Below are 15,177 nucleotides of genomic sequence, written 5' to 3'. Positions count from 1 at the left end.
TTACAGCAAGTCGCTGCGGCTGGGTAAGATGCTGCGGACATCATCACCACCACCACCACCACCGCATCATGCTTTTTTCCCACTCGCTCGAGCGAGCGATCGACAAGAGAAGCCACTTCTGGAAAGAAGGCGCGGCTTGCTGAGCGCATCTCGTGCGGATTGTCCACGCCTCGATTGCTGCGCTGCGCGTCAAAAATCGGCTGCAACGACATGCTCAATACCTCATTCGTCTTGATTTGATTAATTCGTTGAATTGCATTACTCGCTATTTGAATTAAAATTTTTTGTACTCAACCGTCAGTGGCAAAAATTAGCTCTAGAATTCCAGAATTGGCTCGATTCGCTCGAATTATTTCCCTGCTCTCGTGTAACATTTTGAAAAAACGTTTACAACAATTTTTACGCGACAGCATCTAGGCAACATCTTACGCAATCGTCGATCGATAGCTCCGATTATGATGTACGAATGATTGATGACGTCGCTCCATTGGTAGCTCGCGCGCAGGTTACCACCTTCGGCTCCTCCCATCGGCTAATAAATAACAGTATAACCGCGTGTATAGTTGCTCTCGTTCCTATTTGCTTTTTCATTTTCGAGCTGTTAATTCCGTCGAGGAATTGACCTTTGACAATGAGAAAAATATGCGCGAACCGCGTTATCAAATATTTTAAACTAAAAGCCGATTCGAAATTTGATTCGAGCCTGTCCGGTAACGTTTCGCACGTTTTTAAGACTAAGCGCGCAAATATTTAGTTTGTACGAAAAATACTGATCAAACAGCGCCGAAAAAAGCATATCGAATGACGAAGACTTTGAGTTTACGCGATAATACGACTATTAATCAATTCCTTTCTAAATATACACGTGTAATGCGGTGCATTTCACGAAGGGGTCGGCGCGGCAGCCGTGAATGGCAGACGGCGAAAGCGAGGGCGCGAAAACACATTAGAAGCACATTATTATATCGAGATGATAAAAAAGCTGGGAAGTGTATAACGTTTGTAAGTGGTCGGCTAAGTACTTTTTTTCCCAAACTCGCGGCATATTTAATCATAAAGTGTCAGACTGATAATTGAATTTGTCGAAGTAAAACGGAGAAATATAGGGATTCGCTTAGCGAGGAAATGATTTCTAACGCGGAGATGTAGCATGTATTATTTAGTACTTTATTGCATAGAAATTAGTACATTTTTTTCAATAAATTTACTAAAATTTCAATAAAGTTTTTGAGGGATGATGTTGATTGCCGCTTCTCTATTATATATCTCTATTTTTATCTATAATATATCTCTATTTTTATTACTTTGCAATGGGGTTTTCTTGGAATAGAAGATTAAACCATCTAACGGTCGATCACGGTACTTGATATACACATTGGTCAATTTGATCTGACTTCTCAGAAAAATTAATAACGGTATGGCTTACGGTTATTGAAAATGCACAATAAATACACTGAGAAAAAAAATTCATTGATTCAATGAAATATTTAATTAAATACAATCTCTGAAATAATTTCATTGAATTAATCATTTTTTATTTCATCCAACAAAATATTTAATTGTTTTTACCAAAGTTTCATTGCTTCAATCAATCGTTTGATTAAATTAATAGTAAATAAAATATTAAATTCGATGCCTCCTAGCAGCAAGATGCCAGTTCACAGAGCAGAGCAGCATCGTGCCAGTTCAGAATCTATTCGGCAAGATGCTACTTCGGCGCGCCGTTCAGCAAGATGCTGCTTCAGCGCTGCGTTCAGCAAGATGCTACTTCGAGGCCCATATAATAAAAATAATAAAAATCAAAGCTTGGCTATAGATTACACTTTGCAAAATTCCATAACTCTATGAAGGTGCGAATTTAACTCTTTGAAAATTAAATCGTGCACAGTTTTTAATTGTCTTCGCAAAGTATAATCTACAGTCTAGTTTTGATTTTTATTATTTTTATTATATGGGCCTCGAAGTAGCATCTTGCAGAACGCGGCCACGAACTAGCATCTTGCTGAACGCAGCGCTGAAGCAGCATCTTGCCGAACGGCACGCCAAAGTAGCATCTTGCCGAATAAATTCTGAACTGGCATGATGCTGCTCTGCTCTGTGAACTGGCATCTTGCCGCTAGGAGGCATCGAATTGAAGAAACAGCTTTTGGCATAAAATTGCTTGTAAAATCTTGGAAAGCAATAAAGCAGCTTGCCCAAAAACGATTAGAAAGCGGTGAATTGAAGTGATGACCATAGAACATTTCCATGTTGACAAGTAAATTTTCACTCGCTCAGTGTGTCCAGGGTGGAACATAGATTGTTTGAAGAGGCGAGATTTATTAACTCAAACATATTTGCATTTATTTTTAAATATGAATAGGATAAGATTTTCAATTAGTCAGCGTGGTGGTCACAAAATTTTTTTTTTTTTTTGAATCATGTACTTTTAAAGAGTACAACGAAAAGTGAAAATCCTGAAATCTACAGGACCTTAAAGTTGAATTTTCTTTTTCTGTTTTTATTATGTTTTTCTGGGGTGAATATTAAAAAACTGTTAAATCATGATTTTTAATGTAAAATTTGATGTGAAATTCAAATTTGTACTCAAAAATCATATTTACAACATCCGAAACCCTTATATATGATAAAATAGCAGAAAATAGCATAAAAATCCAAAAATAAACTTGTTCCTCTCCTCCGATTAGGTCAGAATTAAAATATGTTTATGATACACTAGAGTCCTTCAAATTTTAGTCATCGGCAGACTAAAAAACTTCATTTGAGAGCTTAACAAGAGGCAAAAGTTTTTCTTTAATTTTCCACTTAACTTGGCAATATCGGCCGCTGTTCATAGGCGCTGTGCCACTAGCATGCTCGCAAAGTATACTGCATAATAAGCACTCTGTGACGATCTGCCCCTAGATGTCGCTTTGCGGATGACAGTTCCTGCAAGCGGCAGGGTATCAGAAGCACGAGTATATAAATACCGGCTCGCTGGATTTATTTTTACTCTACGTGGTCCGTTATTTTCTCCCGGCTATGCTCTCTGATTTAAGTCCAAGAGTCGGACAAAGCTGCTCGTTCATATTTCACTAAAATCAAAAAAAGATCTCTTTGATCGAGCTGAGATATTTTACCATAGTGACCACCTAGTGAGTTGGTTTTTGCATAATGTGCGTTCAAGTACTTTTACAGCGAATTAGAAATTGAACAATTTAACTGATTAACATTGGACGTCCCATTCGTTGTTGGTTTTGCCGAAATAAAATTATTTTATTCTCAATGTTCCGCTACATAATCAACGCGACTTTATTAGGTGCCAAAAAGCTCTAAGCTATATGCCGGATTCTACAACGTTTGAAACGATATACTATAATACATTTATTAATTCAACGTCATTCTCAAGTATGTTAACTGCGTGTGTGTGTGTCTGTAACACGTGCGCCAAGTTGGCTCTGCGCCGGTACATAACGTGAAGATTCTTGCGTCGTCTGCAAATTAGCTATTACTTAGTGTATCAACAGTCAGACTTGAACTTGACCGCCGACCGTTTAGATAGTGCTAAAAAAAAGTAATGAAAATTCTCGATAATGTAGTGGCGTTAAAAATTGTGCATGATAGTTATTTTAAGCATATAAAATTTGAAATTAAGTGAGTGTGGTGTATCTAATAATCGATTATTTGTAAAAAATATTTCTTATAATATGAGTTTTGTAGATATCGTTAAATTAGCCATGAATTATCTGATGGGATATTTTAGCAGTAGTAAGTGTTCAATAATCTTATTATTTTAATACCCGCACAACCACTTATCACAATTCAAATAAAATTTTTTTTTGTATTTTAGATAATCAAAACCCTCGTGACTCTTGTAAGCACGAAGTCAATGAAATCAATGAAATTGATACGGAAGACGACGGAATAACTGAAGTCTATGGGTGAGTATTAAATTCGTATAACCAATCCTCGACCAAAGCTTACCCAGTCTCACTTTTTATTTTAATATTTACAGGTACAAGGAAAATGCAGTACGAAAAATCGTCGCGTACTATTTGATGTGGTTGAGCGGAGGATTATTGAAACTTATTTTTTACTGGCTACCTCATTTTCAATTATTATTCACGCATGATAAGTGTTGCTTTTACGATGCCGACTCGGTTTTACTTGTGAACCGCTTTCAGTCGAGACACACGACTTATCATGTCAGGAAAATCGAAAAGAAAAAAAACAGCATGTCGGAAAATGCGAATCACTATCGATCATTCACCCGTAAGATTTAAATGAATTTCTTACAATAATGCCTAATTATTTTACAAACTCTTCATTTATTTCTTAAAATCTCACCGTTAGCATACTCCCTCTCGTTCGAGTTCAAAAAACTCACCTACGTCTACCAGGAATTTGAAGGTAAATTCGAAAAGTTGAGCGGCCTCGACCGCGACAGTACCATCCACGATCTGGGACTACTGGGTAAATCCGGCTGCATTCGGGAAACGGAACGGTCGACGCGACGCGACGTTTACGGACCCAACGAGCTGAGCTTACCGAGCGACGGTTTTACGACTCTATTGATAAGCGAAATTCTCGATCCGTTTTACATTTTTCAGGCGTTCAGTTTCTGCTTGTGGATCTTGGACGGTTACTACTGTTACGCCTTCGTTATCTTAGCTACCTCGTGTTGCAGCATCGTCGCGGAAGTGGTGCAAACGCAAAATGTATGCAAGAAAAAACTTTCAGACACGATGAGACAGTGCCTCGTAGTCCATGATCTTTGATTAATTTCAGAATCAGCGAAAGCTCCGTGAGACGGTGTCGTCTTCCAACGACGAGATAACACTTTTTTACAACACTTTTTCGAATAACACTCGAACAGTACCGATCAAAGAATTGATACCCGGCGACGTGATAGTTCTTTCATCCTCTCAAATTGGCAGTTCGATGCCCTGCGACGCTTTCTTGATCCAGGGCCAGTGCATCGTCGACGAGTCCATGCTTACGGGCGAGTCACTGCCCTTTGTAAAAACCAGCACTTCACGCAGCGCAGCGAATCACGACCTCTACGATGACAAAAAGCACGCTCGGCACACTCTTTACAGCGGCACGAAAATCTTGCAAGTGAAAAACATCGGTTGCGAGCGGGTACAAAATGAGTGACTTTACACAAGCTAATTGATTTTTGATTGCTTTTTTTTTCTCGTTAGGTGATAGCCATCGTTCTTCGCACTGGTTTTAGCACGACGAAGGGCAAATTGATACGCTCGATTTTGTATCCACCGCCGCTGGATTACCAATTCGAGCAAGACTCGTACAAGTTCGTTGGCTTACTGGCGATCGTAGCTTGCTTCGGAGTCGCGTACACATTTATGACAAAATTAGCAAGAGAAATACCTTTGTATCATGTGATACTCAATGCACTCGATCTCGTAACGATCGTGGTGCCGCCAGCTTTGCCCGCAGCCATGAGTATCGGGAGAATTGGTAAGCTCGTAAAATAATATATTAAAAAAATTGTGAGTTGTATCAACTCGCTGTAAATGTATTTTTTTTTTCTTACAGTCGCGCAAGGACGTCTGGAGGCGAAACGGATCTTCTGCACGAGTCCGCGCAGTATCAACGTAGCCGGCTCGATCGATTGCGTCTGCTTCGACAAAACTGGCACCCTCACCGAGCCGGACTTCAGCATGCGAGGAGTCGTTCCCTGCAACGGTGACACCCGCCAATTTCAACCGATCGTTATCGATGCATCATCGCGCGAGCTCGATTCGAACGAGCATCTGACGATCGGTATGGCCAGCTGTCACTCCATCGTGACGATCGACGGCCAGTCGCTCGGGGATCCGCTCGATTTGAAGATGTTCGAATTTACCGGATGGAAGCTGAGTCGAAGCAGCGAGTCCGAATTATCTTGCATGGAAGTGGAATCACCCTATCGATTCGCGCGAGTTGGAGTCGTCAAGCAGTTTTCGTTCTGCTCGGGGCTGCAGAGAATGAGCGTCGTATCAAAACGTTCGGATACGAACGAATACTGCGTTTATTGCAAAGGAAGTCCGGAAATTATTCTGAGCCTGTCGAAAGCTGACACTGGTAAGTTTTTTTTCTTATCAATTATAACGAACTTAACGCTCGTAAAAACGCTACATTTATTCGTTGCTTCTGTAGTACCCGAGGATTACAATAGTATCCTTCATCGGTACACTTCGGCGGGCTACAGAGTGATCGCCCTGGCGTTCAAGACCCTGCGTTCAACTCGCAATATCGAAACGATGGAACGCGACGAGGCCGAATCGGCGCTCATTTTTCTGGGCTTCGTCGTTTTTGAGAATCGTTTGAAAGCCGAGACTGCCAGCGTGATAGATAAGCTGAACGAGGCTGCGATCAAAGTCGTCATGGTCACCGGTGACAATGAATCAACTGCTTTGACGGTCGCCAAAAATTGCGGCATCGTCCGTGCCGATTCGCGGGTCGTTAAAGTCAACATCGATGAATGTTCAAATAATGTATATTTTACGAATCATTCGGATGAAAAATCTTCAACTAAATCTGAATTCTCGTTGGATACTGATTACTCTAGGAGTGCGAATCAAGAATGTCTCACTAAAAATAATGTCGTATTTTCGCTCACCGGATCCACGTGGGTGCAATTGAAACGAATAAAAGGTTCAGAAGGGCTTCATAATGTAATACGACGTGGGGCTGTTTTTGCGAGGATGTCACCCGATCATAAGCAGCAACTCGTGGAAGAACTACAAAATCTCGACTATCGCGTGGGTGAGCTATGCAAAATACAAGTAAAATTAAATTCATCATTCGTTCTTTTAATTGTTTTCATTCTGCAGCCATGACCGGCGACGGCGCGAACGATTGCGGCGCGCTGCGAGTCGCCCACGCCGGCATCTCGCTGTCCGACAGCGAGTCGTCGATCGCCGCGCCCTTCACCAGTCGAGGCGACAGCATCGCGTGCGTCCTCGACGTCGTCAGGCAGGGCCGCGCCGCCCTCGTCACGTCCTTCGGCCTGTTCAAGTACATGGCGGCCTACTCGCTCACCCAATTCCTGTCAGTGCTGCTGCTCTACTCGGTCGAGTCGAATCTCACGGACGTTCAGTTCCTCTACATCGATCTCTTCGTCATATCCAGTCTGGCCTTCTTCTTCGGCCAGACCGAGGCCCTGGACGAGGAAGACAGTCCGATGCACCGGAGGCCACCCACCGATCGCCTCTTGAACGCCGAGACGATGCTCGGTCTCGGGTCGCAGATGCTGCTCGTCGGCCTGTTACAATGTTACAGTCTTTGGGAGCTGAGAAATGAAGAATGGTTCGTACCGTTCGACGCCAATGTAAACGATGCTCTCGTTGAGGAATCAGCGAGCGCGGGCTGCTACGAGAATTACACCGTTTTCGTGGTCAGCTCGTTGCAGTACGTCATACTGGCCATTGTTTTTTCGACGGGCTGGCCTTATCGCAAACCTGTTTGGACGAATCGCGAGTTTATGAGTGAGTAGAAGGGACGAGAAAAATATAATTAAAAAATATAAACTCATCTTCATCTTCAATCTGTTTGTGTTTCAGTATCGTCGATCACTCTCGCTGCTTTCACAGTTTATTTAGCCATTGGTCCCTGCGCAATTTTGGCTGGTTGGTTCGAGTTGGTTGTACCGGAAGAGCTCAATTTTAAATTTACTTTATTGACTAATGCCGCAATGAATTTCTTTCTTGCGCTGTTCACTGATTATTTGACTCAAAAATTATCATTGTATTAAATGGTGGATTAGAAAAAGTGTTTTCACATAAGTGATCCCCACGCAAACTTTCATTTACCGACCGCTCACGCAATAAGAAAACAATTATGAGAGCTTTTATTAATTTTAAAGTGATTGAAAAAATTTTTTTGTTTTAAATTAAATTATAAAATGTTGGTTTTATCAGATAGAACGTATTGTTGTTACCGATCGCGGCTCGCGTAGCAGAAATAATCGGTTTGTCAGAAAATTTATCTAAATTTTTCATTTTGATATTATTACGTGAGGTTTATCGAATATTCAGTTGAACCAGTGAAAAAAACTCTTGGGTGATAAAGACAGAGAACGAATGTGTAATGATAGTTTAACGCCTGAGGTTAAGGTAAAACACAATCATAAAAGAATGATTTTTATTGAAATTTAAGGAAAACATCTATATCCGTATATCAAGTGTCAATCATCATTTCTTCTCGCATTTGTCGCACGCTTTTGTCATTCGTGTACTGTCTTTTGGTGGAGCAGCAAATGCGTTTTTTGTCCAAATTTTTTCTAGCACTTGTCACATGCGAAATCTTTGCCACCTTCATGAACTGTACTTTGGTGTCTGATTAATTTCGATTTTTCTAAAAATTTTTTTTCGCACTTGCTGCATGCGAAACTTTCCGACCCTCATGGACTGTTTTTTGGTGTAAGAGAAAATGAGATTTTTGTCCAAATTTCTTCTCACACTTGTCGCAAGGGTAATCTTTGCGACCTTCGTGGACTGTTCTTTGGTGCCTCTGCAAAGTATGTTTATCTCCAAATTTGTTCTCACACTTGTCGCATGCGAAATCTTTACGAAGATCATGTACTCTCTTTTGGTGGCCAACCAGATGGTGTTGATGTCCGAATTTTCGCTCGCACATGTCGCATGCGTAATCTTTCCGACCATCGTGGACTGTTCTTAGGTGCATGATTAAATTGCTTCGAATACCAAATTTTTTCTCGCACTTTACGCAAGCAAAATCCTTGCAGCCTTCATGGACTGTCCTTTTATGACAGAGCAAATGCTGTTTACGTCTAAAGTTCTTTTCACATTGGTTGCATGTGAAAACTTTCCGACCTTCGTGTACAGTTTTTAAATGAAGGATCAAATGTTTTTTGTCCAAATTTTTTCTCGCACTTGTCGCACGGGTAATATTTGCGATCCTGGTGGATTGTTTTTTGGTGTAAAAGCAAAGTGTGTTTGTATCCGAATTTCTTCTCGCATTTGTCGCACGGGTAATCTTTTCGACCTTCGTGGACTGTTTTTTGGTGGACGAGCAAATTTGATTTTTGTCCAAACTTCTTCTCACATTTTTCGCATGCGTAATCTTTTCGACCTTCGTGGACTGTTTTTTGGTGGGTGAGCAAATGAAATTTTTGTCCAAATTTTTTCTCGCACTTATCACATGTGTAATCTTTGCGACCCTCGTGAACTAAATTTTGGTGTCTTCTCAACTCGCATTGATCCTTAAATTTTGTCCCGCAATTGTCACATAAGTAATCTTTGAGAACTTTACCGACGAAATATTTCTGAACATCATGTACTATGTACATGATGTGCAGAAGCAAACTATGTTTATTTCCAAATCTCTTCGCTCACTTTTCACATAAGTAATCTTTGAAAACTTCGTGGAATATTTTGTTATGCTTGAGTAAAGTTGATTTATTTTCAAACTTCCTCTCACACTTATTGCATAAGAAATCTTCGCGATCTTTATGTACTAATTTTTTATGCGTAACCAGGCTCGATTTTTTCACAAATTTCTTCTTGCACTGGTCACATGCAAAATCTATACGGCCTTTGTGTTCTGATATTTGGTGTCTACTCAAATGACTTCTAAGCTCAAATTTTTTTTCGCACTTGTCGTATGCAAAATTGTTTTGTTCATTATGAATTATATCTCGATGTTTCATCATGCTTGATTCTAGTGTAAATGCTTCCTGACAAATATCATAAACGTATTTTTTGTCATCTGAAACAACAATGTCTTGTTCACTTAAATTATTTTCTGATACAACTTTTTCAATTTTCTCCTCAGTTTTATCCATTTTGGTACTTAGATTAAACGATGGAACTTTCTATTTAACTTTGGTGCTATTGCTTGTTTCGTCGGGAAAGGTAGTATTTAAACTAATGTATTTTTATCATAAACATTATTAGTATATCGAGGGAATGTGTCAAAATCGTTTATAATATATTATTGTTTACAATTAAATTACGATTATCTCTTTATACTTACAATATTTGAAACAAGTTAAAACTCTAACTCAGCGACGACTCGTTCGAGCAACTTTTTAAAGTGGTATGATTTATAATTTTAAAATGGTATTTTATTTCCTTATTGGAGAAGCAATGTGATTTCTTTCTTCTTTTCATAGGATTTTTTAAACTGCAAAATTTCGATTTTTCCCCGAGATACAGCTGTATCCACGAGTTTTGTTCGTACGTCTTGCCTACTTTTTTGTTTTAGACAAATTATATTTTAGTAAAATGTATCTGATTTCTACCAGGTAACCGGCATAGTATTGCATAATAATTGCGGCGGCGCCAATTAGAATTGAAGGTAACACTCCTCTGACCACACTGTGGCTTGTACTAAATATTAGGAAGTAACGTGCTATTATCTAAAATTCAGTTGTTCCAGTGAAAAATTCTTGGCTGATCGTTGCATGAAGAGCTGGGAATCTTGTATCCAAAAAATGATTATAGAGATAAATAGAAATACACGAAAAGTGGTTCAAAAATTGAATACCATAAAGGCAGAGAACGAATGTATAATGATAGTTTAACGCCTGAGGTTTAGATAAGACACAATCATAAAGGAAATATTTTTATTGAAATTTAAGAAAAACATCTATATAAGTAATATCCATATAGTTATATACAATTGTCAATCATCATTTCTTCTTACTTTTGTCACGCGCTTACGACCTTCATGCACTGTCTTTTGGTGGCGGAGCAAATGCGCTTTTTGTCCAAATTTTATCTCGCATTTATCGCAAGGAAAATCTTTGGACTGTTTTTTGGTGTCTGATTAATTTCCATTTTTCTGCAAATTTTTGTTCGCACTTGTCACATGCAAAATCTTTGTGACCTTCGTGGATTGCCTTTTGATGTTTGTTCAAATTACTTTTATCCCCAAATTTTTTTCCACACTTGTCACACGCGAAATCTTTCCGACCTTCGTGTACAGTTCTTTGATGGCGGAGCAAATTTAGTTTTTGTCCAAACTTCTTCTCACATTTTTCGCATGCGTAATCTTTTCGACCTTCGTGGACTGTATTTTGGAGGGTGAGCAAATGAAATTTTTGTCCAAATTTCTTCTTGCAATTATCGGATGAATAGTCTTTGCAACCCTCGTGGACTGTTGTAATATGCGAGAGCAAATTGTGTCTATGCCCAAATTTCTCCTCGCACTTGTCGCATGTGAAGTCCTTGCGACCTTCGTGTACCGTTCTTTGGTGAAAGAGCAAAGTCGCTTTTTGTCCAAATTTTTTCTCGCACACATCGCAAACGTAATCTTTTTGACCTTCGTGGACTATCTTCTGGTGGAAATGTAAATGATGTTTAAGTTCATATTTTTTCTCGCACTTATCGCATTCGTAATCTTTGCGACCCTCCTGAACTTTATTTTGGTGTCTTCTCAACTCGCTTTGATCCTTAAATTTCGTCTCGCTATTGTCTTTGAGGATTTTGCAGGCGATATCTTTCTGACTACCGTGTGCTTTCTTTACATGTCTGAGCAAACTCCATTTATTTCCAAATCTCTTCGCACACCTTTCATATAAGTATTCTCTGAAAACGTCGTGGAATATTTTTTTGTGCTTAAGTAAAATCGATTTGCTTTCAAATTTCCTCTCGCACTTGTTGCATACATAATTTTCTCGATCTTTGTGTACTAATTTTTGATGCGCAAACAAACTCGGTTTTTTCGCAAATTTCTTCTCACAATTGTCGCATGAAAAATCTTTACAGCCTTTGTGTACTGATATCTGGTGTCTACTCAAATGACTGCGGAACTCAAATTTCTTTTCACATCTGTCACATGCGTAATTTTTTTGCTCATTGTGAATTGTTTCTCGGTTCAATATCATGCTTGATTCGAGAGTAAATGCCTCCTGACAAATATCACAAATGTGTTGTTTATCGCCTGAAACCACAATATCAAATTTACCTAAATTATCTTCTGAGACAACTTCCACGAATTCCTTCTCACTTTTATCTATTTTAATGGTTAAATTAAACGATGGAACTTTCTATTTAATTTTGGTGCTATGGCTTGTTTCGTTGGGAAAGGCAAAATTTAAACTAATTTGTTCTTATCATAAACATTAAACATTATTAGTGTATCGATAAAATGTGTCAAAATCGTTTATAATTTATTGTTTACAATTGAATTACCAATTTATCTGTTTATATATAGTTATAATATTTGAAACAATTTAAAACTCTAACTTGACGACGATTGTTTTGAAGAATTGTTGAGCGATCTAAAACCAAGTTCTTCTAAACAAACTTCCGCAAACAACATCGAGTTCATCCAAAAAAAATCTAGTAAATTGATCTACATGTACATGCATGTATATTAAAAATTTTTTCGTACCTTAAAAAGGCAGATTCACATTGAAATCGGATTTTAAAATGGCACTTAGTTTATTTATCGAGGAAGCTATGCGATTTTTTCTTCTTTTTATAGGATGTTTAAGACTCAAAATTTCTGATTTTTCACGGAGATAACTGTATCCGCGATCCTTTTTCGTATATATTGTGAATTACGTCTTATCTACTTTTTTGATTTTAGGTAAATTATATTTTACAAAAAGGCGACTCACTTCTACCCCGTAACCGATGTAATATTGCATAATAAATGCATAACAGCGCAGTCAATTTAAATTAAAGATTTTTTTATTCTGTTCATACTGTGGCATATACTAAATATTGGAAAGTAATAAGCTTGGCTGTAGAAGTCATGTTCATGAGGGTCAATGGAAATTTTATAAATTATCATACACGATATGAATACGAGTTATACTAAAAATATTGGAAATAAGCTATAGTATTAATGAAAAATACGTTCATATATTCATTGCATAATAATCGATTACATTAATTTTTAATCTTTTTCAAGAAAAATTAAAAGCATATTTTCTTCGCGACGTCACACGACGTTGCAATAACCAACATTTGTTTCATCTTTCAACAAGTGCTTATTGAACGTGGACAGCAGTGGAAACTTATCGCCGCATGTTCCGCGAAAATCGTCTGTTTCGATGCTCCAAATCATCACACCACCGAGTGCCCGCTTCTTAATATACTCAGCTTTTTCCTGCAATGACCTGAAATTCAATCGAAAAAAAATTGAGAAAAAAATCGTGCAAAAAAAGCCATTGATCCGGTTTCAATCGATTACTCACTGCTCGTCGTCGTAGCCAACCCATTGATTTCCACTGACGGCGTACGGCACGCGTTGCTCGTCGCTCCGATGCACGCTCCAGTCGCCGCTCTTCAATTTTTCCAGGATCTCGTTATAGCCGAGCATGCCGGCTTCGCGGGTATAGGGACCGGCGTTCGAGGGCGACCAGGCCGTGGCGCCGATGCCGTTGACCTGCGAATCGGCCAGAGTGAAGCCGCGACCGTAAAACGGCACGCCCAGGTTGATTTTGGCCGCCGGTGCGCCCTGAGACAACCAATAATCGATGCACGCATCCTGACGCAAAGTAAACGATTGTTGATTAATTATGATTCAACTTCTGCCTTCGTAAAATATTTTTCAATCGCAAGTAACTTACCACATTGAGCTTCTTCTCGCTTTCGTTTTCCCAAGAACCAGCATAGAGCGGCGCATTTATACCGGTTTTTTTATCCCAAGCACCGTGTAAATCATAGCACATGACGTTGACAAAGTCCAGCTCTTTCACGACCTGCTCGATCTCGTAGGATTTTTCGGCCGAAAATTCAGCCGAAGCCACGGCTGCGCTGAGTATCAAATTTTCCTGACTGAAGCGTCGACGCAATGCTCGCAGCAGCAAGACGAAATTTTTCTTGTCATCCGAGCATCCGCCTCGCTGGCACGGATATTCCCAATCCATGTCGAAACCGTCGAAACCGTATTTCTGAGGAAACGACAAAGAAAGCAAGAAAAACTATTTTCATGCAATTTTATGCATTGAAGCCAATTTTGAATTCATATACCTTGACGAAAGCCACGGCGTTATCGGCAAACTTTTCTCTCAGAGCCTCGCTCTTTGCCACATGCGAGTACTTGGACGATCCCTCGTTCCAGCCACCGATCGCCACCATCGTCTTCAGCGCGGGATTGTCCTTCTTCAAGTCGTTGAATTTGCGAAAACCATCCTTACCTCCGTTGTCCGGCAGATCGTTCCAGGGGTCGAGGATGTGCACCTCGCCGTCTTCCTGTATGCCGACGAAAGTGTAGACCAGATGAGTGCAAAGATGCGGATCGATGAAGCTGACGTCGAACTTGCCCGCGTCTGGTCGATACACCGACCAGCTACCGTAGTAGCACACTATTCGATCTAGATAGATGCGGGAAAATTATTGCATTTGATATTATCCTCCTTCGCGAAAGACTCGTGTAACTCCTCAACTTACGATTGGAGGACATTTCTAGCAATTTATTTTCACCGTGCAAAGCGAAGGACTACTCGCGTATGTTTATAGTCAGCTGCAAGATGCTGACAGTTTTGAGGACTGTTTCTCTGAGTCATCTGTGTATTTTTGGGGATTCGACTGGCGTCACGTATACTCAATAAAAAACTACACAAGCATTGTTGAATCTGCGTTCTATACAGGTAAGTAAATGTCAAATTTACGCATGCGCTATAAATCGGCGAAGATTTTGGTGAACATTCGTGTGATGCGGGATTTTCGAATTTCAATAGGCACAAAACACATACAAATTACTTGCTGGAAATATCTTGATACAAAAATAATGCTTTATTACAAATAATTTTAATACAGTAATGGATGAAAAAATGAATGAGAAATAAAAAAGAATGAGTTTGTACATATGAAAGGTGAAAATCAATATTACAACCTAATTAGAATCTATAATCTTTAATCTTGCTAAATATATTTTGAGGAACTAATTAATACGAGTTGACTAATAAACGCATTGCTCAACAATGATCGCTATGATTTTAAAGTAATATTGACTTTTTACATATGTAGAATAAATAATACTCTTTGAAAAGTAAAGTTGCACTAATTACCTTCATGTGCTAAACAACAAATTATAAATATTAAATTTTAACTCATTTATCAACAATTTTCAACAAAACAATGTCAAATTTCTACATTTTTTTCTGATACGCCATGCTTAGTCAATTACAATATATGAAATAAAAACTAACACTATATTTTCAGTATTAATCAATGTAAATTAAAATTTTTACAATCTTTAATATCGTTAACA

General features: G+C 39.0%; 2 protein-coding genes across 3 annotated transcripts; one reads left to right on the top strand and one right to left on the bottom strand.

Annotated features, from left to right (window-relative positions):
* Positions 1 to 3,523: 3,523 nt before the first annotated feature.
* LOC106656937 (probable cation-transporting ATPase W08D2.5) lies at positions 3,524 to 7,749 on the top strand. 2 transcript variants are annotated; one of them, XM_014378139.2, is made up of 11 exons: positions 3,524 to 3,633; positions 3,700 to 3,747; positions 3,830 to 3,920; positions 3,995 to 4,251; positions 4,333 to 4,697; positions 4,768 to 5,121; positions 5,184 to 5,460; positions 5,539 to 6,066; positions 6,142 to 6,750; positions 6,819 to 7,472; positions 7,548 to 7,749. In XM_014378139.2, the coding sequence occupies exons 2-11, from the start codon at positions 3,717 to 3,719 to the stop codon at positions 7,736 to 7,738; spliced, it is 3,357 nt and encodes a 1,118-aa protein (XP_014233625.1). In that variant the 5' UTR covers positions 3,524 to 3,633; positions 3,700 to 3,716; the 3' UTR covers positions 7,739 to 7,749. The 2 variants fall into 2 exon arrangements, with proteins under 2 accessions (XP_014233625.1, XP_014233624.1); XM_014378138.2 differs by having other exon boundaries at positions 3,524 to 3,747.
* Positions 7,750 to 12,859: 5,110 nt separating this feature from the next.
* On the bottom strand, positions 12,860 to 14,439 carry LOC106656805 (acidic mammalian chitinase-like). Its single transcript, XM_014377956.2, has 5 exons — positions 14,355 to 14,439; positions 13,935 to 14,278; positions 13,532 to 13,855; positions 13,157 to 13,449; positions 12,860 to 13,078 (listed from the first exon to the last, which is right to left on the bottom strand). The coding sequence occupies exons 1-5, from the start codon at positions 14,365 to 14,367 to the stop codon at positions 12,901 to 12,903; spliced, it is 1,152 nt and encodes a 383-aa protein (XP_014233442.1). The 5' UTR covers positions 14,368 to 14,439; the 3' UTR covers positions 12,860 to 12,900.
* Positions 14,440 to 15,177: the final 738 nt, after the last annotated feature.

This window comes from Trichogramma pretiosum, unplaced genomic scaffold, assembly GCF_000599845.2.
Source record: "Trichogramma pretiosum strain Unisexual culture from Peru unplaced genomic scaffold, Tpre_2.0 scaffold14, whole genome shotgun sequence".
Classification (NCBI taxonomy): Eukaryota; Metazoa; Arthropoda; class Insecta; order Hymenoptera; family Trichogrammatidae; genus Trichogramma; species Trichogramma pretiosum.
This window is presented reverse-complemented; position numbering and strand designations above follow the sequence as displayed.

Coding starts and splice junctions, on each gene's coding strand:
- LOC106656937 (XM_014378138.2), top strand. CDS start 3,687: ATGAGTTTTGTAGATATCGTTAAATTAGCCATGAATTATCTGATGGGA. Junction 3,748..3,829: donor GATGGGATATTTTAGCAGTA/GTAAGTGTTCAA, acceptor TTTGTATTTTAG/ATAATCAAAACCCTCGTGAC. Junction 4,698..4,767: donor AAGTGGTGCAAACGCAAAAT/GTATGCAAGAAA, acceptor GATTAATTTCAG/AATCAGCGAAAGCTCCGTGA.
- LOC106656805 (XM_014377956.2), bottom strand. Junction 13,450..13,531: donor GCGAGAAGAAGCTCAATGTG/GTAAGTTACTTG, acceptor ACTTTGCGTCAG/GATGCGTGCATCGATTATTG. Junction 13,079..13,156: donor GTTGGCTACGACGACGAGCA/GTGAGTAATCGA, acceptor ATTGAATTTCAG/GTCATTGCAGGAAAAAGCTG.